The sequence below is a fragment of the Cavia porcellus genome, unplaced genomic scaffold (genome assembly GCF_034190915.1).
Source record: "Cavia porcellus strain 051 isolate PalLab524CR breed Dunkin Hartley unplaced genomic scaffold, mCavPor4.1 scaffold_17, whole genome shotgun sequence".
NCBI classification, from domain to species: domain Eukaryota; kingdom Metazoa; phylum Chordata; class Mammalia; order Rodentia; family Caviidae; genus Cavia; species Cavia porcellus.
Genome location: NW_026947500.1, coordinates 67,774,092 through 67,797,144, shown reverse-complemented (window position 1 = coordinate 67,797,144; position 23,053 = coordinate 67,774,092). Strand labels below are relative to the sequence as shown.

The 23,053-nt window shown below is 41.7% G+C and overlaps 1 protein-coding gene and 1 pseudogene across 3 annotated transcripts in view; one reads left to right on the top strand and one right to left on the bottom strand.

The window, feature by feature from the left end:
- Nucleotides 1-12,995: 12,995 nt before the first annotated feature.
- Nucleotides 12,996-14,252, bottom strand: LOC101787133 (zinc finger and BTB domain-containing protein 44-like; annotated as a pseudogene).
- A 3,681-nt stretch (nt 14,253-17,933) lies between these two features.
- The window catches only part of Znf699 (zinc finger protein 699), a 68,373-nt gene continuing 63,253 nt past the window's right edge, over nt 17,934-23,053 (top strand). The window contains exons 1-4 of one of the 3 annotated variants that reach the window (XM_063228609.1): nt 17,934-18,094; nt 18,318-18,404; nt 20,096-20,148; nt 21,253-21,379. In XM_063228609.1, the coding sequence (XP_063084679.1) occupies nt 18,329-18,404; nt 20,096-20,148; nt 21,253-21,379 (256 nt within the window). In that variant the 5' untranslated portion in view covers nt 17,934-18,094; nt 18,318-18,328. The remainder of the gene's footprint in view (nt 18,095-18,317; nt 18,405-20,095; nt 20,149-21,252; nt 21,380-23,053) is intronic. The other 2 variants (XM_013149191.3, XM_063228608.1) reach the window with 2 other exon arrangements.

Sequence of the window (23,053 nt, the reverse complement as noted above, 5' to 3'; positions counted from 1 at the left end):
AGTCAGGCGAGGGAATGCTGTGACTCCCACCAGCCCACCAAAGTACTGTGGTAGTAGAAGGGGTTGCTGATGGTCTAACAGCTGCTGAGGTCTTTCAGGTGCCAGGGATCGTTGGCCAAGGCTCTCCCCTCCACCGTTGAGGTAGGTGTGTGGAGGGAAGGGTGGGTGAGGCTCCACTTAGCTGCTGAGGTCATCCAGGTCAGGAGAAAAGTGACCAGTGGTCCTGTGCACTTCTGAAGTCATCTGGGTGCAGGGAAGGATGTCCAAGTCTCCCCTTGGCTGCTGAGGTCATCTGGTTGTGGGGGAGGGGCAGCAAATGATTCTATTGGCTGCTGAGGTATTTCTCCATGTGTTAACTTCTTACCATAGAGCTTTATCCCGTTAAAAGCTTCAGGACCTAGAGAGGTTTAAGATCACTGGGGCCTGCCTTGATGGGGATAGAGAGACCCAGCTCCTCCTGTCCTTTCCTGTTTTGCTTTCTGGCTGTGAAGTATCTTTACCACATACCTCCTGCCATGATGGGCTGCCTCACCACAGGTCCAGAAGCAATGGGGCATTCTTTCTTATATTGTTCGTTCAAGGTTTCCATCATTTTGAAGTGCTCCTGTAGTTTTTAACTATGTCTGCTTTAGGTGTGTTCTGCATTTCCTTCATTTCATTTATCATTTCTCATTTTAGCTGGGCAATTATTTCTGAGCGGAGTTCCCTTATTAGCTTCATGGAGTTGTTTCTTTACTTCAGTTGCTATCATTTCAGAGGTTTCAGGTATGTGACTTAAACTTTCTTTTATGTCCATATCTTCTAGGCTTGTTTTAGCTGGACTGGAGGTTTGAGATTGCATTTTTCTCTTTCATGTTTTCATTTTCCTGTATTCTCCTGGGGCAGCTGAATGCAAGTCTCATTGTTTTCTGGGTTGAGGATGGCTGTCTGTACTTAAGGGAGTTTCTCTAGCTGGGTGGGGTTGTTAGGCAGGCCTTATCAGGTCTTAAGTAATACTCAGAGGCTTTCTGAATGGGGGAGTACATTGGGTGGCCCCTCAGCAAACCCCACATGGTACACCAAAGTTCCCCAGTTGCTTGATGTTGCTAGATGGGGCCCTTCCAGGTTCTGAGTGGCATACCAAGGCTGCACATCTAGGTAGATTATGCAGTGCAGGCCTTCAGCTCACACCACATGGCATACTGAAGCTCCCCAGTTGCTTTGGACAGCTGTGTGGGGCCCTACCAGGTTCCAAGTGACTTACTGAGGTGGCATGGCCAGGTGGAGTTTGCTGTGTAGGCCTTCAGCTCACACCACTTGGCACACAGAGGTTCCTTGGCTATCCACATTTTAATTCTATTTTTGATCCCCTTCCCTCCCTCCAAGCCTGCTTTCCCTTCTCATTTTAAAAAAAGTGTTAGTAAGATATTTTAATAAGGATAAAACAAAACAAAAATAAGTCTTAGTCTCATTTTATCCAAAAACATGGAAGACTATTTTTTCCTTGTCGAACCCTTCCAACTGCCACTTTTTCATCATGTAGTAAAGGTCAGTGTAATGATTTTTTAAAAAAAATTTAAATCCTTTTAAAAATTTAAGTAACTAAGTATATTTAAATTTTTTATTCTAAAGAGAACAAAACAAAACAAAACAAATCAGAACAGAATAGAACAATGCAAGCAACAAAGGACTTCAAAACAAGACAAGAAATCAACAGTGGCTACCATAATGTCTCTTGTTTTCTTTGAAATAGTGGTCCAAACCTTCACACACAATAAATTCAAACAAAACAAAATAGCATAAAACCAATTAAAGGAATGAAAGCATTATGGGACTTCAAAGCAAGACAATAGGAATGAACAATGCCAACCATAATGTCTCATGTTTTCTTCCATACCTTCACACATAATAAAACCAAATAAAACACAACAATAAAACCAATCAAAATGAGAATAAAAGCATTATAGAACTTCCAAACAAGATGATAGGAAATAAAAAATGGCTACCATAATGTCTCATTTTCTTCAAAATAGCTATTCATACTCTCATACATAAATGAAATCAAACAAAACAGAATTAAACCAACTAAACAAAAGAGTGAAAGCATTATAGGACTTCAAAACAAGATAATAGGAACCCAACAATGATTACCATAATAAACTCTGCTATGTTCAAAATAGCTGCCCCTACCAGCAGACAGTAAAATTTAACAAAATGAGACAGAACAAAGCCAAACCTAACAAAATTGTGAAAATGATACAAGAGTTCAAGACAAGACAATAAGAAATTAAGAGCTGGAGGTTTAGCTTAGTGTCTCAAGTGTCTGCCTGGTAAGCATGAGGTCGTGAGTTCAATCCCCAGTACCGAAAAAACAAAATTAATAGTGGTTACCAACTTCTCCTCCTAGGTGTTTCCTCCCCTATCACTTTCAAAATATTTACTGTGCTTTTTAGATCTCATTAACTCTTTCTGTTTTTATGGTAGGGTTCAGCCATATAAGTTCAAATTTTTTTTGAACTTGATCTCCTGTTGCATCTATTTACCTACAAGAGCCTTGATATTACCCTATTTTATAGCTGGGTAGCTTCCCACCACATGAAAATACCATATCTTTCTTACCTCCCTTAGCTGATATTAATTTCTTCTATATCACTGAATTCTGGCCTTTCATCTCAATCTGACTTTCTTATTATGCTGTCATGGAAAAAGAATACTTCCTAAACCTAGAAAAGATGAGAACCTTAAAGGTGAGAACACAGGAATAATAAAGTAAAAACTGTTGTAAAAGTATCTACTTAGGGGCTGGGGATTTAGCTCAGTGGCATAAGCGCCTGCCTTGCAAGCAGGCAGTAGTGAGTTCGATCCCCAGTGCTGATAAAAAGGAAAAAGACAAAAAAAAAGTATCTACTTAAATATTAAAATAGCTATCTAGGATTTTTATAAAATGGGTTTTAAAAAGTTAGCAGAGGCACAATGAAGACATACATGATCCTCCAAATTGGACATAAAAATGCCAGAAAGGTGCCCTTCAAAGAGGCAGGCAATCTCTATCTGATGCAACAGGAATCAGTAGTAACAGAAAAATTATATATATATATATATATATATATATATATATGTGTGTGTGTATATATATATAGTATAATATATTATATATTGTATATAATAATATTATATTATATGTGTCTTGTTAAGGACTTTTTGAATAAGAATACCCCATCTTGAGAATATATAAATATAATAATATATTATGTATAATATGTATTATATTATGTATAATATAATTATATAATGCATATTACATATATATATATATATATATATATATATATATTTTTTTTTTTTTGGTACCAGGTCACCAGATAGGCACTTATGCTGCTGAGCTAAATCCCCAGCCATGTATATATATATATATATATATATATATATATATGTAATTTATTTATTTATTATTATTTATTTATTAAATATATTATATTTATTTATTACTGGGAATATGGATGAAAACAAGTTACTATATGAGGCAGTGTTAGTTTTTAAAAATAAAACCTTTGAAATACAAGCATTAGAGGCCATAATTTTATACAAGGAAGATAATGAAAAAGTTTACTGAAAGGGTTTTGGCTCACACATTCACTGTAGCCAGGAAAACCTCAACCAGAAGCAGGAAGCCCCTATCTCTCCCACCCCTAGGAATTTACCTGTGACGCCATCTTCCCCACCCCTGGGAATTTGCCTATGGTGCCAAACCTAGGACCAATGGGCTACCCGTGCATCTCTGATGCCACCTTAGGTTCCACCCCAAACCGAGGCTACTTATATACACATATGTGTCTGTCAGAGAGATCGCCGGACTCCAGCGGTGGGGGTGCTGGTCATTTCTCTCCGTGTTCTCAAAATAAAGGCCTCTTTTTGTGTTATACCTCTCATCTTTTGGAAATAATCCTATCATTTGGTGCTGTGACTCAATTGGCAGGCGATTGACTCCTGGGACACACCCAGTTGAGTCCCCCAGCCAATTCACAAACCAGATAACATCCTGGATTAATTCCATGCTTTTTCCTCTCCCAAGACGTCCTTGTTACCAGCCGCCTGCACTCACCATCGGCCAGATATTTCAGGTGAGCACTCTCTGGGGAACTCTTGACACTGGGCAGCCCCAGTCCACTATTCTCCCCGTTCTCATGGGTCTGTGGCATTTTCACGTCCTTAGGACAGCTGAGGGCAGGGTTCTTTCTGGGAAAACCTGTGTCCACACTCTAAAATCTCTCATGTTCTTTGGGTTCAGATAGCCCAAAGCAGAGATTTTTGGACTGCCCACACTGAAAGACCCTTACTTCCCTTAAAGCCTCGCGCTTTCATGGGCAAAACTGTTATTGACCCCATGTGAACTCCACTCGTAAATCTCTCAGTGATGACTGGAATATACAAGTTTTTGGAACCTTAGCCACTGTGTGGTGCCACAAACGAGTAATGGCTTGTTCTCTGGACCACGGCTTATTTCTTGCTTGAGTCAGTCATGGGAAACCTATTTTCTAACTCCCAAAAAATGCCTTTACAATGCCTAATTTCCAATTTACATACTCTAAAAATTAAAAGTACCATAAAAACTAAACAATTAACTTTTTACTGCCGGGAGGTCTGGTCAACCTACCCACTTAGTGGCAATTGTTGGCCCAAGGAAGGAACGTTCCTCCAGTGTTTTCCCAGCCGCCGCCTCCCTACCCCTAAAATGGTTCCTCGTCGTTATCTCCTGCTATGCGATCAACTTCCCCTCTGACTCCCGTGACTCATAACTCTCCCAGCGGCTCTAATCCCTCTGTTAGCACTTCCTCACAGTCTCTGACTTATTCTCCTGAGAATTCTCTACCCCCTACAGCATTCTCACCGCCCACCCACCATACTAGGTCTCAGTTGCTATGTCCTTCCAGCAGGCCGCATGATTGTTCCAGCTTGTGCCAGGAACAGCCGCCATGTTGCAACCCTCCACCACGTGACAGTGTGCTGCCATCTTGGGATGGAACTCATGGTCAATGGGTGCCCTCTTGTAGCTCCACTTGTGAACAGCAACAGCCACCGTGTTGTGGTCCACATGACGGTTCATTGTGCTGCCGACAGCAATTCTCTTGCTGCAAGGCACACAGTGAGATGCCATCTGCCTGTGTTTCCTCGTTCCAGGATAACCAGCAGCCGCTCTGTAGCTGCTCTACAGATAATTGCTCACAGGGATCTACCAGACGGATGGCTACCCAATGGCCCTCTACTCTGAAATCTTCTCCTCAAGTTCTGCTACCACTTCAGGAGCAAGCTGACCCCAAGGGACTTGTTAATATACATGTGCCTTCCCCTTTCTGACCTATTTCAGATTACTCATAAATTAGGTAGCTTCTCTGTTAACCCACAGAATTATACCAGGCAATTTGATAACAAACTTTTACAACAGGTCCAGGAGGGCAATCAAAACCCAGCTGTGTCCCTAAATTGGCTCTCTAATCCTCCCGCCCCACAAGCAGTTCCAGCTTCGTTGGGCCGCCTCCCAGCCCCTCCCCCATGCGCCATCCCAGCCCCTCCTTCCCCCATGCACTGTCGTCACTGCTTCCATACGCGTTTCTGGGGGCTGTCCCAGCCCACCCCTGCGCGCTACATCCCGACGCTCGCCCCACCCCCATGCTGGGCGTGCTCTACCGGCGTGCCACAAAACAGCAGCTCAGCAGCTCCGCTCAGACATGCTTTTTTTACAATTCAGCTCCACTCAAGAGAGGCTATTTTTTATTGCAATTCTTAAACCATTTAATCAAGGTTAGTGGCCTCCTGGTAATTTTACCAGCCTTATTTATCAATGAAGGCCTTCACTAATCTCCTGTTTTAACGACTAAAATTAAAAGATATTTATCAATTCCTTTTGCTGTAGACCACCACTACTGTTATATGTTGAGCTTATTGCCTGCATCTTATTGCCTGCATTATACTCTTGTTGCCAATCTCCTGTTTAGGTTTAAAAACAAATAAATGTGTTCAAAATTTGACAGTATTAGATCAGCTTTGATAGATTTATTCATAAGATTGGTAAACCTTTACTGCAAAATGTTTCCATTAAGATTTTACTCCAAAAGGGGGAGGGCAGACCAAAGCCTTTTTTGTTAATTCCACGTGGCACCCTATTAAAAAAAAAGCAGTGTGCCATCCAGATAAAGGCTAGTCCCTGATCTAAAATGCCAATATTAAACTCCTGCATACTTACTTAATTCTACTGTAGTCCAAATCCCAAACAAAAAGGCAAAACTTGACCTTCAAACCTTAGAGAGATCTTAATATGGTTTTTCATATTTTTAACACTGTGACACTTGGAGCTCTGAGGCAGGTAAGCCTACACAAGGTGAAGCTGCCCCCCCCACCATGGACCACACTCAAATGCAGCAGGAGACATTGGGCAAGAGAGTGCCCCATCCTGGCGTTCTTTGAGACCTTACTCCAGGGCTACTGGACTGTCCTAGCCACCAGAGAGTGGGTAAGCCATCCTAATTTCTAGCCCTCACAGGAAATGTTGACACTGCCAGATTCATTGCTGACAGAAAATTGCTGCCGAAGACTGAGGGGGTTCAGGGCAACAACAGCCTCCTTTAAGGTGTCGGTCTCAGAGTCCAAGTCCCACTAAGTCTCAAGTAAGACAATTTTCTATATTTGTGGACATAGAGGCCATATATACAGAGGTCTTCCTAAGTTTTCAGGCTGCTATATTAAGTCCTCAATCTCTATGATGGGGTATTGATGGTCAACCTATGCCACTTATAAACAGGGCCTATTTTGTGCAGGTCCCAGTCCTAAATCTTAAAATGCTTTTATTCCCTTTTATACAGTCTGACAGATACATTTTGTCTTCTCACTCTGTTTATACTTTTTCAGGTTACATAAAAGCCTTTCCCATGGGGCTGGGGATTTAGCTCAGCGACATAAGTACCTGCCTTGCAAGCAGGCAGCCGTGAGTTCAATCCCTGGTACTGATAAAAAAGAAAAAAGAAAAAAAGAAGTGTTTAAAAAAAAGCCTTTCCCACAACCAGGTAAACTGCTGATACAACCAGGTTACAGCGGCCCATGCCTAAATCAAAGTTGCTAGACTGCCATCCTGGTTTCACATCACTCAGGCCCTAGATCTGACCATCCTTTTCCTACTCATCTCTGCCTTACCAAGGCCTCACGGCCACGACTCACAGGTTATCATGTTTTGTTATCCACTTTGGTTCCTAATTTCTTACATTCTATTAATGATCATTTTTACAGCAAGACTCTTTAACAGTATTGCCTACAGACTCCAATGTCATGCATACCAGAGACAAGCCTTACATACCTACCCTTTTTAACTTTTATGCTTTCAGATGGGGGAGTAAGCACCTCTCATAACTTCACTCCTCCTAATCCCGTGTTTAATTTTCAGAATTCTGCCTTACCATGGAACATGTCTAAATCAAAGGCACCTTTCCCTCTACCTCACCTGGGTCCTTAAATATGACAGTGCCATGTCTCTTCATAACATCTTGTCTCTTTGTTTTTCCAGTCTAACATACATGCATTCACCAGTGAAGTTGTCCTGGCTAAAACATCTGGCACCAGCGTCTACCTGGGCATCAACCTTCATCCCGCTGACTCCTCTAGGCTCCAGTATAGTGCCCTCTGCCAGCAGGAAGTAGTTAAAGAGAGAAATCTTCACCCCTTTTCATAATAATAATCATAAGATGGGATATGAAAGGGTTTTGGCCCAGACAGGACTCTGTAGCCAGGAAAGCCTCAACTGGAAGCAGGAAGCCCCTATGTCCCCCACCTCTAGGAATTTACCTGTGATGCCGTCTTCCCCGCCCCTGGGAATTTGCCTATGGCACCAAACCTAGGACCAATGGGCTACCCATGCATCCCTGATGCCACCTTAGGTTCCATACCAAACCAAGGATACTTACATACCCCCCACGCCACATGTCTGCCAGAGAGATCACTGGACTCCAGCAGTGGGGGTGCCGGTCATCTCTCTCTGTTTCTCAGAATAAAGGCCTCTTTTGGTTTTATACTTCTCATCTTTTGGAAATAATCCTACCATTTACGACCTTATTCCTTCCTGTCATGGTTTATGCCTGTGTCCCCCAGGCCTCATGAGTTTGAATTGTGCATTTGTTATTCATTCAGTGTCTAGTGCTTGGATTGATGGTGTCAGTGCTCCACTCACAAAGGGGTGGAGCCAGGATGTGATGTAATGGCAGGAAGAAGGTGTGTCTTGCTCTTTGCTGGTTTCTGTTTGCTGTTTGCAGCCGCCATGAAAGGCAGCCCAGCCATGCCCGCCTGTCTTGGAGCCAACTAAGTGTGGACTAAAACCTCCAAAAACTGTAAGAAATAAACCTTTCCTTTCCCAACTTGGGCTTCAGGTATTTTGTCTCAGCAGCGAGTAAAAAGTAACTGAGACACTTCCAAATACATGATGCCAATTATTTTAGGTACCTGAAAGATGAAAAACCAACTTTCAGAAATTTAATGGACTACTTCTCAGTATGAGAGACTTTACATAGCATCTGTCCATTTGAAAATTAAATTGATACTGAAATAAAAAGATCTAATAAGAAAACACTCCATAACCTAATTGTAGAAAAGATTTTCTCTAGAAAGCAGATGTTTCTAAGATCTTCACAAAAAGCTTCCCAGCTCATGAACATAACCTCTGCTAATCTGAAGGCAACAATGTCCATCTCAAGGAGATAGCAGGCTTCTCTTAGAGCAGGGAAGATGCATCCTTCCTCAGCAGGTGGTGCATTGTGGAAGGCTGAATATTCTCTTATGGAATTCTTTCCAACTTATTTAATCAAATAAAATCTGGATGATCAACTGCCATTTGAGAAAACAAAAAGTTTAATAAAAGCCATGATGCTGCAGCCCATTAGATAACTAAGCAGTGATTATATCAATTTATTTATTCATTTATTTTTTGGTTCCAGGGATCAAACTCATGATCTTGTGTTTACCAGGCAGGCTCTTACACTGTTGAGTGAAATCCCCAGCCTGATTATATCAATTTAAATTAAACCACCACAAGTGAGCTCATGACTTCAGACTTAAGTCAGCAAAATTTGTCAATTTAGGAGAGAAAGGAAATAAATTGATTTTTAAAAATAAATTGATTTCACAAACTAGTCATTTCAAACTAAACACACACTAAAGTTAAGAAAATTTTTTTCCTGAAGTTTTTTTTTCCATTCCATGGTCTGAACTCTTAGAGAAGTAGTGTCTAGATACTCTACTGCCAAACTCAGATTCTGTTAACAGTGTTTGAAATTTCTGAGAGAACTATTTTCCAAAAACATAGAATTATTTTTTTCTATAATAAAAATATAACCATGACTCTTGATGGTAACTATTACTATACTATTACTCTATCTGACATATGGTTTTACTCCTCATGAATACAGAGACACCAATTTCAACATATGTAATTCAAGAAGAAACATCCATGCAGTATTCCACAGCTCAGTCTGAGGACTGGTGCAATTCTACTTCATTGTGTTAAGATGGATCATTATTGTTTTTGGCTAATGTGTCTTGTTAAGGACTTTTTGAATAAGAATACCCTATGTTGAGAAGCAGCAGGCAGCTCCACCCTTGCACATACACCTGCCACCATCAGGGAACTCCCTACAGGTAGCCAGCTTGGTTGGAAGAGAAACAGCCAGCCCTGCACCAGCATACCTGCTGGCCACCATGGTTACCCATAGCCAACACTGGCTGGGAGAACCAGTCAGCCATGCCTCAGAGAAATAATAGACAACATGGGAAGTGCCCACCCCACAACTCACTTGTCTGGAAGAACTCAGGATAAGGTAAAGATGAAGGAGCAAAAGGTAGTCTCTGGCCTCCAAACCATGCAGAACAAGTTCAGGAGACATAAATATGGAAAATATTGGAAGTCACACACCTGAAGTTTTTGAAGCGATGGCGGCAACAGAAACAACTTCATGAGGCTACAAAAGAAATTAGATCAGAGATACTATGTCAGGTAAAAGAAGTGAAAAACATACTAAAAGAATTGCTAAGCATCTCTAAAGAAAGACATAGATAGAACATAGACATAGAACACAGAGGAGCTTAGGAAAATGAGGGAATCACCAATATAAGAAAGATTTAGAATGCATGAAATAGACTCAAAGACATATCCAGGAAATTGAAAACTCTATTTAAAGCTGGAAAAACCACTCAAAAGAAACTGAAGATAAACTTTCAGACCTTGAAGACAGGTATGCAGCTAGCAATTGCAAAAGGAAAGATCTCTTAACAATAACAAGGAGCCAGGAAACAATTCAACAACTGGAAGACAACACACACACACACAAAAAAAAAACAAAACAATTTAAGAGTGATAGGTGTCAGTGAAAAAGCAGGGCTCAACACAAATGAATTAAAAGCTTATTTACAGAGGTAATAACAGAAAACTTCCCAAGCATGGGAAAAGGACATGACACACAGCTAAGTGAAGCATGTAGAACTCCAGCTAGCCATAACCAAAATAAATCTGTAATGCAATACATAATAATCAAGATCTCAGAACTTCACCAAAAGAAGAAAATACTAAAAGCTGTTAGAGAAAAGAAACAGATCACCTATAAAGAAAACCCATCAGAATCATGGCAGACTTCTCAACAAAAACCATCAAATCAAGAACAGCTTGGAGTGAAGTATTTCAGGTCCTGAAAGAAAACAACTTCCAGCCCAGATTGATGTAGCCTGCAAAACTATCATTCAAAATGGAGAAGCAAGATACTTCTATGACAAAGAACAACTGAAGGAACTCACGAGCACCAAACCAACCCTACAAAGATTGCTGAAGGACATTCTAGAGAGAGATAAAAATATCCATGGTTCCAGGTACAGTGGCAGAGGGGGATCACCAAGCAGGGAAAATGATTGAATGGAGGGGAAAAGTAGGGAGCCAATGGCAGGAAAAGAGCATGGCCGAGACCAGCCTGTGCATGTTGGCTATAACCATTAATATAGATGGCCTCTGTTCACCAATAAAAGGCAGCACAGCAGAGTGGATCAAGAAACAGGATCCACTAATACGCAGTATACAAGAAACACAATGACTAAAAAGGAAAGTTAAAGGAGAGAAAACAATGCTCCATGCAACAGGAAACCAGAAAAAAGAAACAGGAGTAGCTTGTCCATAAATCACAGAATGGATAAGAAACATATGGTGTTTTTATACAATGGAAAGCTATCAACTATAAAGAAGGATAACCTCAAGGCTCTTGTAGGTAAATGGCTGCAACTTGAGATCATGCTCATGGGTGAAATGATTCAGTCACGTGGGTGAACATCATGTTGTCTCCCTAATATACAAAGGTGAAGGTGTTAGGGTCCAAAATGCACAATAGATATTGTGAAAGGGGAAGAAATGTCTAAAAAGGGAAGCTGATAGCCATTGTTAATTTCCTATTATCTTATTTTAAAGCCCTGTATCATTTTCATTATTGTTTTGTTTCCTTTTAGTCTGTTTTGTTTTGTTTGACTTTTATTACATCTGATGGCATGGGCAGCTATTTTAAAGATAGCAAGATATATTATGGTAGTCATTGTTGATTTCCTGTTATCTTGTTTTGATGCCCTGTATTGCTTTCATTGTTTTGTTCAATTTCATTAGGTCTGATGATGTGGACAGCTGCTTCAAAGATAATGAGAGGCATTACGGTAGCCATTGTTGATTTCCTGTCATGTTATTTTGAAGTCCTTTATCACATTTACTGTTTTGTTTTGATGGAAACTATTCTGTTTTATTTTGTTTGGTTTTTATTCTCTTCAAAATAAAAAAAAAACAAAACCCTATGTCACTACAATCTGTTGAACAAAAATAATAACATACGAAATAAATTTAAATTTTGATGCTCTTAAAGCCTGAGACTATGCTTATCTCTAAATATTCCTTATAGATATGTGTCTTAGTTACTTTTTACTCATTGCTTGAGACAAAATACCTGATGGCCAAAGTTAGGAAAGGAAAGGTTTATTCCTTACAGTTTTTGGAGGTTTCAGTCCATATTCAGTTGGCTCCAAGGCAATGTGGCATGGTGTGGCTGCAGTTCATGGTGGCTACAAACAGCAAGGCAGAAATCTGCGAGAGAGCAAGACACTGCTTCTTCCTGCCATTATATCACATCCTGGCTCCACCCCTAGGCCAGTATAGCACTCACACCCCCATCCAAGCTCTAGACAATGAGCAAATCACAAATGCATAATGCAAATGCATGAGGCCTGGGGGCCACCGACATAAACCATGACAATATGTTTACTGAAACACAATGCCCCATCTCGCCAAATTTGTTTCACTATTTCAGAAACTAAAATCTAGTTTCTATATATTATTCTCAATAATTTTCAAAACTATATATTTAGTCTTTTTTTGATACAGGGTTTCCCTGTGCAGTTCAGGCTGGACTTGGACTCATCTTGTAGCCCAGGCTGATGGCAAACTCACAGTGATCTTCCTGCCTCAGCCTCCCATGTGTGGAAATTACAGACATGAGTCACCATGGGAATACTAACCTGTAAATATATAATAAAGCATCTTTTATCAATAACTTACAGTGAAAACTGTGTTTACTTCCTGTTGAGGACCTCTGCAATGTCATTTCGCAGACCCAAGTGTGATTGTGCTTACATGCGAGCGGGGCAGGCTGTATATATAGTGGACTTCTGTAAATCAGCTTTCTGTTTAGTGATTCTGGCTAAGGCTGGGTACACATCTTCATGAAACCAGTCAACTAATAGTGGACCAACATTGTTTATCACCAACCCCCAAGAAGCTCAGATAAACAAGCAGTGATACCAGGGGCCTAAGGTAGGACATAACATCTCTACTGAGGTCTGCATGACTCCAGAGGCAAATTCCTTCCCAGAATTGGCTACAGAGGTTATTCATTCACCGTTACCTAAATCTGGTTGTTCTGTCCCTTCCAAGAGAATGCAGTGTTCCCTGTGTTCCAAGCACTAGACTATGCATCTATCTTCAGTGCGTAAGCCTTGGTGAAACTTTACCTGCCGTGGTCACACTGAAAAGGCTTTTACATGGGTAAGCATGTGGTGTTTTAGGTTCTTAATATGGGTGCATTGCACCCCACAGGTTGGATACTGTAAAGGTCTGTCTGGGCCATTTGGACTCAGTTATTCTGTACTACTACACAGGAAGCCTGTGGACTAATCTGAAGGCTCCCTGGGACTTGTTTACTTCTTGGTATAGTCTTGATTGCTCAGTGAACTCTGAGATGCACTGACAGGCTGGGACACCCCATCATGGGTCTCCTCATCACTTAACCTTTGTCCTCTCAGCATCTTCTTTGGCACCCAGGGGTAAGGCAGGTTTTGTGCTCTCACAAGTCACACAGTCACTTTTCTATGTGCCTCAGATGGGCCCAGTGATTCTAAGGTCTGGGTGTTCTCTTCCTGCTTGGCTTTCTCAGGCTTAATCCTGTCAGTTCCCAAAGGAACATTTCAAGAAGCTAAAGATGAGTCAACTGTCTGATTCCTATTTTCTGTGCAGGAAGCTGAAGAATTCAATACCTGGGGTGAACTTGTTTGTATGCTACCCTTTGCAGGACTTTCAAGAGATGCAGCAGTGTACCTTTTGCCCTTTACCTGGTATTCTCAGAAGACAGTAATGGTTGGGCTGGGGATTTAGCTCAGCGGCATAAGCACCTGCCTTGTAAGCAGGAAGTTGTGAGTTCGATCCCTGGTACTGATAAAAAAAAAAAGAAGACAGTAATGGTTCTTTCCACACTGAAGATACTGGAGAAATGCTTCTATCTTGAGAAGTAAAGTCGCAGTTAGAATTATTTTCTTGTCCAGCATCTAGACGCTTTTCTGGCTGGCTATTGGATGTATTCCATAAAATACCTGATTTTATCAACTCTGACCAGGTACTAGAAACACCAAATGTTTGTATATAGTGGCTGCAGCTAGAACATGAGAACATTTTCTTTGTTAATTGACAGAGTGGTTGTGGAAGCATATTCTTTTCTTTTCTGTACCAGGGATCGAACTCATGTCCTCACACTTGCCAGGCAGGCTTTTAGGCCACTGAGCTAAATCCCCAGCCCCCAAATAATCTGTACTTTTGGTTTCTTATACCAGGGAAACAATGTGCTATTTAGTCTTACGTGTCTTATTTCACTTAGGATTGTGGCCTTGAAGTAGCTCCATTTACCTGAAAACACATTGAGCACATCCTTCTTTTTGGCAGAGTAGTACTCCATGGCATACAAATATATTTTCCTTCTTCCTTCATATATCAATAGGCCTATGGGCTGTTTCCAGTATTTAGCTAGTATTAACTATGCTGCTAAAACCATGAGTATGTGCATGCCACTGTGATATGATGACTAGACCTTTGGGGAAGATGTGTATAAGATGAATAGCTGGCCAAATGGAACTTCTAGTTTTAGTTTTGTGAGGTATCACCATACTGCTGGTACCAATTTACACTTCCAACAACAACAGAGACGAGTTCTCTTTTCCCTGAAGTCTTGCTAGGCTTTGTTATTGGTTGAGTTCTTGATGATAGCCACAGTTTTTGGAGTAAGAGGGAATGCCAGTGTGACTTTAATTTACACTTCTCGAATGGCCAGCAATGTTGAGCATTTTTCTATGTACTCATTGGGTGTCTGTGCTTCATTTGAGAAGTGTCTATTCATTTCCATGCCCATTTTTGGACTGAGTCCTTAAATCTGAGGCAACTACTTGTTTTGTGTTATTTCTATATATTATAGATATTAGTCCTCTGAGGAGTAGCTGGCAAATTTTTTTCCTCATCATGTAGGCTGTCTCTTCACTCTGTTGGTGGTTTCCTTTGCTGTGATGTCTTTTAATTTGATGTGATATCATTTGTTGACTGTTGGTAATATTTGTTGTGCAATTGGAGAGTTTCTTTATACAATCTTTGCCTATACCTTTGTCTTTAACAGTTTTTCCTGTTTTTTTTTCTCCCAGCAGATTGTTTCAGTTTTAATATTTTAGATCTTTGATCTCATTCCATTTCAGTTTAGTGCGTGGTGAGAGATATGGGTCCATGTTCAATCTTTGGCATGTGAAAAGCCAGTTTTCCTAGGACTGTCTGTTTCATAGACTTATCTTTCCTCTAGTGAAAAAGTTTGGCCCTGTAATGGTTGATACATTGTGTCAACTTGGCAAATTTAGAAGTTTAACTAAGAGACTCAACAGAGAGCCAGGGTCCTCCAAGTCTATCAGCCTGTAGTTGATGTCTTGCTCCTTTGACCCAGCTTCAGAGGACCCTTTAGTCCACATCTCCCCTTACTCACAATGGCTCCTTTCTGACTCCCCTCCCCATAACAATCACCCTATTGCTTGACTATAAATTCTCCAGTGCCTACGATATGTCCAGAACTCAGTCCAATTATACAATGAGGTCTCTTTCCAAACTATAATTGTCTTGAATAAAATCCTGCTGGCAGCTGGGTTGTACTTCAGTGATAGAGTCTAGCACGTGAGGTCCTGGGTTTAATCCCTTGTATTGAAGAGGTACGGGATGGGGAAAGAACACAAGTCAGTATTTCCTTTATACAAATGGATGAGAATCAGCTGAATTAATGGTAATTAAGTTAATGCATGTAAAACTCAACACACTGCCTGATCCATAGCAAGTAATGCTTTTCACTCTGTATAACAAAGAGGAAGAGAAAAACAGCCTCCAATAGTAGAAGAATGGTTGCCAAGAATCAAGACTTGGTGGTGTTAGGGGCTGTTTTGTTGCAAAATGTAACAAAGGCAAAGCTATGTGTTCACCATTGTCCTAGTTATGGATTTACTACCCCTGTTACATAGTTGCACTTTTTTGCCTGCTCTCTGATAATGGAGCTGGGCCTTACAACTATTTCTCCCTTACCAGTTACTGTCCTAGGGTGCTGGGAGACAAGGAAGAGCAAGAAGCTTCCTGTCCAAGTCTGACTAAGGGCGTTTCCTTCAACTTTGCTCTGTGTGTTCTTTAGTGCTAACTTCCTGTAGGGCTCAGCCTTTAGATGTTGCAAGCTTTCTCTGGAACTCAATGTGGGTAGTGCTGGCCCATATCCTTGGGTTTGTGGACTAACCCTGATTGTTATAGTCCACATCCTTTCCTTAGAAATGTGGGGTGCACCCACATTTTTTGGGTGAGCTGCCCACTCAAACTTCCTCTCTTGTACTCAGCAGCCAACACATGAGCTGGTTTTCTCCAGAAAAGTGCTTGTCTGGATCTTATCAACTTGAGTTACTCTTTGCTGGTGGGAACAGCAACCTCTTGGAAAAATACATTGGTTGTTTCTTATGGATTAAAACTATGCTGTCAACTTGAATAAGAAATGCCTAGTGGATTAGTTTAGCACAGTTCTGGCTGAGTCTGGACGATGGATTTCTTGGATGAGTATTGCGCTAAGCAATAGGCATCTAGCCTGAACGGAAAAAAATAAAGTCTGCCCTTTTGCTTTTTCAGAGGAATTGCAGTCTTTTCCATGGCATTTGGATGTTTGCCCAAGCTTCCAGCAGACTCTAACTACAGCCTTTCAGTGAAGACCCTTTAGCTTTCCAATATGCACCCACACCAGACTCTGTAGAGCATGACTTCATCTTTTGACTGTGTGAGAGTCGACCCCCCTGCTACAACCCCCTCCCCAGAGCGGGGAATAAAAGGGTTAACTCCCTAACTCCCCAGAGCGGGGAATGAAAGGGTTAACTCCCTAACTCCCCAGAGCGGGGAATGAAAGGGTTAACTCCCTAACTCCCCAGAGCGGGGAATAAAAGAGTTGACTCCCTAACTTCCCAGAGCTATCAAAACAGAGCAGTAAAGAGTGCTTCACTCCCTAAACCTTTTCCCAGGAGATAGTCAGAGCGGGGCCAAAAGGAATGTCTCTGCTAGTCATTAGCCACTAGATGTTCTGTTCTTTGTAAAGATAGAGATAAGCAAAAAAATGTACTGTATAAACAGGACCAGGGAGCACCTGGCACTCTAAGGTCAACCCAAGACCCTCGGTCTCCATGGTTACTCAGCCCCAGACCCTCAAATCAGCGTTAGCCAGGTCCTGCGCCGCTCAAAATTAACCAATGCGATTTGCTTCTGTAAACTTGCTTGCCTCCTGCGTGTACCTTTAAAAACCCTGCACAAATTCCCCTCGGGGCCCCTCCGCACACGTTTGCCTGAGGGACCCCATGCGCATGGAAATAAACTTTCTTTTCCTCACCAAGAGCTGAGTCCTTGGGGTCTCTTTCCCTGCGGCGTTGGCCCTAACAACTGGATCCTCCAGCTCTCCAGCATATACATGGTCCTTTTGCATTTTTCCACACTGGACTCTGCAGATGGCCATTGTATGCTTCCCTTGAAGACATTAGTGTAGTGAAATAAGCCAGTAAAGGGACAAATATTGTACTATTCCTTTTCTGTGAAGAGTCTAATAAAGACCTAAAGTAAGATGGTAGGTGCCAAGGGTTAGAGGCCAGGGTTATGGAGACTTAGTATTTAACGGGCCCAGAATTTCAGTTTGAGAATACAAAAATGTTCCGGAGCTGGATGGAGGTGATGGCTACATAATATGAATGTACTTATAGCCAAGAACCATACACTTAAACATGGTTAAAAAGGAGATATCTGCTATATGTATTTTACTATTAAAAACCCTACGTATGCATATTTATGGAAGTTTTATTAATAAAAACTGAAAACAATCTGAATTGATTGAACATTCGCTTCTTTGGCCCAGGCGGACCTGGATGGGGAAGTCTTAACCTGAGCCCCTCTTCTCTGCCTCATCTAGTAAGCCCCGCCCCACTTCTCCCTTGGTCCCAGGCTAACCTCGCCCTCTTGGGGTAGTAAGCCACGCCCCTAGGCCTCCCCGCCCCTCGAAGTCCCGCCCCTTACGCCGTGCATCGCCTAGGTGCCGGAAGCAGAAGTGTGGTTCTGCGCGTGCGCGAGACCCTGTCTTGTCACCTTGCGTCTGTGGCAGCCATGTCAACTTGCGTGTCTGTGCGCGTCTGAAGTAAAATTTGGCCTTATTTTGTAACCTGCTAGTCCTGGCCTCGCCCTATCCGTTTCCCAGGCCCTGGAGGCGGAGAGGTGGGCCTGGGGGTCCGTGGTCAAAGTGCTTTTCCTCGGCGCTGCCCGCTGCCGGGATCCTCTTGGCCTCCCGCGAGCCTCGTCAGCCCCGCCCGCGGCCGCCCCGACCCCAACCCCTCCTCGGGGACTCCGGGCGGGCGCGTCCCAAGAGGGGCGGGCTCGAGTTGGAGGACCACTGTGGTCTCTAGTTAGTCTCCAAACACGTCCTGTGCTCTCTTTGCAGAAAGAGAAAGCATGTCTGCTTTGGAGCCGGGGACGAGAATCTCCACGTCGCTGTTGCTGCGCAGGTCCCTGGATTTCTGCACGCTGGGTGAGCTGGGTCCCCGCCTCGCTTCTCCCGGTGCATTGCGCAGAGTTTAAGCTGTGAATGTTCCTCTGCCTGCTATCAACTTGGCACATTATATTCAGATACATAAAAACGAATTGATTTATTTTACATATCGTGTAACCTGCCTTCTTTCCAACTGCATTCAGTGTATAATAAAACGATACATTTTAGTCACTTTTCTATAGATTCTTAAGTTTTACACAGAAAATTTGCCCAGTTTCTACTTTGTCCTTTTTAATTCTTGTGCCGTACATTTTTAAAAGAATGTTTAATTTCTCTACTGCACCTGTCAGGATTTTCAGTTGGGTGGAGAATAGTATATAATCTACATCCTTGCTTTGTTTTGGCTTCAGAGGGAGCTGATCTTATCTGCTATCACTATTACATAGGATGTTCCCATTAAAACAACAAAGCACCTTTTCTCTTTCAGTTCTTCTGGTCCCCTATCCCCGGGGACCAGATTGACTCCAGGGTGCTGTACTACTGAGCTACATCCCTCCTCTTTTTTATTTTAAATTTCGAGACAGAATCTAACTAAACTGCCCAGGTTGCCTTTGAATTTGTCATCCTCCTGCTCTCCCCCCACCTTCCTCTGAAGCTGGGATTACAGGTGTAACAGAGCTGTTGATATCAATGTCAAGAATGACACAGATCAAGCATTCTGCTGTGATTGTACTGTAGAGGCAGGTTTAGCATGTGAATCACAGCAAAAAGAGTCTTCTCAGTCTCCTGCATATGGAATTTTAAAGATTCATGCTGTTTCTCAGAAACTAGGTTTTGGTGACCCTGCGGCTCAAGGGTAGGGGGATCTGATTTGCCAGGGGCTGAACAGTAAAGCTATTAGCTTGTCAAAGAGTCCAAAACTAAGAAATATTGAGAGTAAAACCCTCAGAAGCCTGGTGTATGAATAATTAGTGCTTCCTTAGATTCCAAATAGGGAGTGTGTATTTTTATAGTTCAAGGTACTCTTTGATACAATTTATGTTTTTTGTTATCTTTGGCAAACTGACAGCCCAGGGTTTTAGACTGCAGTTAATTTAATTCCAAAATGTTACTCTTAACCCTTTTTTTTTGTATGTGTGCATGGGATTGAACTCAGGGTCTTTACTCTGAGCTACCTATCTATCCCTTCTTTACTTTTTATTTTGAGACAAGATCTCACTAAGTTGGTTAGTTACCCAGGCTGGATTTGAACTAGTGATATTCCATCCTCAGCCTCCCAGCATGCTGGGAGCATAGCCTGGTGTCCCTATACTTGGCTTTACCATTTTCTTTTTGATCAGCGAGGACCAGCTGTTTTGTGGATCTAAGGTGGAGATAAGTTTGCTCTATCATCTTTCTTTCTTTTTCTTCTTTTCCGGAGACAGCATTTTACTATGTAGTTTAGGCTGATCTTGAACTTACTAGGTAATCTACGCTGCTCTCAAACTTGGAGTGGTCCTCTTGCCTCACCCTCTTGAGTGCTGAGAATACAGGTATGCACAACCACACACACAAGAGCAGCTTGTATTTTCTTGGGCATCTTAGAGTGTGTTGTATATTTTGAAGTCATTACTCCTAGTGGGGTGTTGCAGTATCCAGGCTTATAAGTGTGGGAACTTTGGGGAGCTTAGATTATCATGCTGGCTGCTAGTTGCTTATAATTTTTCAATGTCCTACTTTTCTTCATAAAGGGGATATGGAGAAAGCAAGAAGAGCTACCAGGATACAGAAAAATATGACACAGGTAAGCAAAAGGTACTAATTCTCCAAAGGATACATCCCTTCCATTAGTTGCCTTCCTAGTTAACACATGGGGGGGGGTCCTTGGATTGTAATGCTCTGGTAGGGTGTAGAGCTGTGTACCTCTTCCTGCCATGCCATCCACTGACCATCTCTTTGGCTGTACATTGGCTCTACATTTTAAATAAACCAGTAAACAGTATTTCTTTGAGTCTGTCTGCCCTCCCAGCACATTGAGCTCAAGTACAAGATAGTATGGGCCCTGATGTACAACTGGTCAGTCAAAAATGTAGGTGACAACCTATTGCTTACAACTGACCTCTCAACTCAGGGGCAGTGTTGTGCCCTCAGCTCGTGAGAGGATGCTGTCTCCAGGTGTGTAGTGTCAGGATTGAATTGCATTAAAGGATACCCAGCTGGTGTTCTCTGGAGAAGTGCTTGGAGTGTGCATTAATTAGTTTCCTGTCACTGGGACAAAATACCCTGCCTTTGAACTTTAGGGAGGAGAGGTTTATTTTGGCTCACAGTGGGGTTCACTGGTTCGGTGAGTTCAGTCTATTTCTGGCTACAGGGTAGAAACAGTGTGACAGAGAAAATTTATTCACTGTATGGTGGCCAGGAAGCAGAGAAGGTGGGAGCCAGAGATAAAAATATACCATTCCAAGTGATGCCCCAGGGACCCAGCCCTTCTGACCAGCCTCCCCACTGAAAACGATGCTCTTGGGGGAACATTTTAGACCATAACAGAGAGTATGGGAAAATTCTTCACAGATGTGAGAAGCATTCCGTATCCTATCAAATGACTGAATAAGAGAGTAGGAAAAACCATTTTGACTTTTCCTTTCTTGTTACGAATCAACTGCTGAGAAAGAAATTTAGCTTTAGCAGTATAGAGGCTATAAGGAAGAATTTTACCAGCCAGGAAGTACGCATGAGCAGGAAGGGAAAGAGATAGCTATTGAGCCCCAGGGTAGATACTGGAGACCACAGGATCTTCGCAACATCCTTGGGATCATTTCTTAGTCTCCAGTGTTATTATCATTCTCCATCGTTTTGTACACAATGGAGGACTTGTGACTTCCTGAACAGAATTTGTGGGATCTTTTAGGACTTAGTGACCTTTGAAGATGTGGCTGTATACTTTACCAAAGAGGAGTGGGCTTTGCTGGATCTTATTCAGAGGGACCTCTACAGAGATGTGATGCTGGAAACTTTCCAGAACCTGGCCTCACTAGGTAAGAATGGCAGTATTTGTTTTACACAGTTGTTTAGATAGCAATTTTCTCTTGCTGATTGACCTTGTTCTAGGATTTGGGTTGAGGAATGGGAAATCAATGGTAAAAAATGTAGTCACTGATTCCAACATCCTTAACAATCTGAAAGTCCCAATATGAAAAAAAAACCATGGATGTAATTACTTTTTGTTTTTCTTGTGGTTAAAAACGTGAGGTGTATTAAGCATTGAAAGTGTGGACATTAAAGAGTCACTTTGGGTTACAGGAAACTTGTTTGAGATCGGAAAATTTTGTTGGTGTAAATGCCTTTTGCCCAAAGACTACTAGGGACACATCTGTAGTTAAACATGTTGGGCTTACTTCACAGTGCATCATGGGAGTTGTGGGGCATCTTAGTAAGATAATGTCAGAAAGTACCTATTACAAGATTTGTGCTTTGGTTGAATGATTTGGGGATGAGTCTATGGAAGCAATAGTGTTAGTTTCTTAGGCCTTCTGTAACAAAATATTACACATTGGTGGTTAAGAACTACAGAAATTTATTCTGTGATATTTCTGAATAGTGGAAGTCTAAAATCAAGGTGTCAGCTGGGCTGTATTCTCTCTGAAGGCTGTTGGGAAAATATCCTTCCCTTCTGTTACTGGCCTCTGGTTGCTGCTAGCAGTCTGTGGTGTTCTTTGGCTTATAGATGGGTCATTCTAGGCTCTGTCTCCATCATCTTTTTTGCTGTGTACCTGTTTCAAATGTCTCCTTAGAGTGACACTTGTCATTGTATTTAGGACTGAGTCTAACTCTAAATAACTTCATTTTAATGTTAATATCTGCAAAGATTTTTTTTTCTTTTTCTGAAGAAGGTAACATTCTGAGGTTCTGGGTGGACATTTTTTAAAAATAGAATTTAGTTTTTAGAGTAGTTTCGGGTTCATAGCAAGATTGAATATGAGGTAGATTTCTCGTATAATCTCTGCTCCTATCAGCATTTCATACTCCTGTACCACAATAGTAAATTTATTTAAGAAAAATTTTTAAATTTTATTTTAAAGGGAATAAAACCCAACAAAACAAAAACAATAAAACCAATCAAAACAAAGCAGTGAAAGTGGTACAGAACTTCAAAAGAATAATAGGAAATCAACAATGGCTACCATAATATGTCTTGCTGTCTTCACAATAGTTGTCCATATCATCAGCTATAGCAAAATCAAGCAAAACCAAAAATAGAACCAACCAAAGCATATCATTGAATAAAACAAAACAGTAAATCAGAACAAAACAAAACAGAACAATACTGCACATTATTATCTTCAAAATAGTTGCTCAGGTTACCAGATGCAGGAATAAAACAAAACAATAAAATGGAACCATACATTGATTTCAAAAGCAGGACAGAAGGGTGCCTTCCACAGTTGATACAATGCATCAAAAGGATACTATCATCCTTCAAGTAGATGCCCAGACCGTCAGCCCCAGGCCCACAGAGTCAACCAAACAACATAAGCATCAAGCTACTCCCTGCCCCTCAGTTGCTATTGTCTCATCCTATCCTTTAGATCAGTGTGTGAGTGTAGGAGGATGCTTTTCTGGGTTTTCAGCCCATGGACTGGCTGGCTTATGGGAAGCTGTGGTTTCTCCTCTGGCTGGGGATTTTACCCATGGAGCATGGTCCGGCTTGC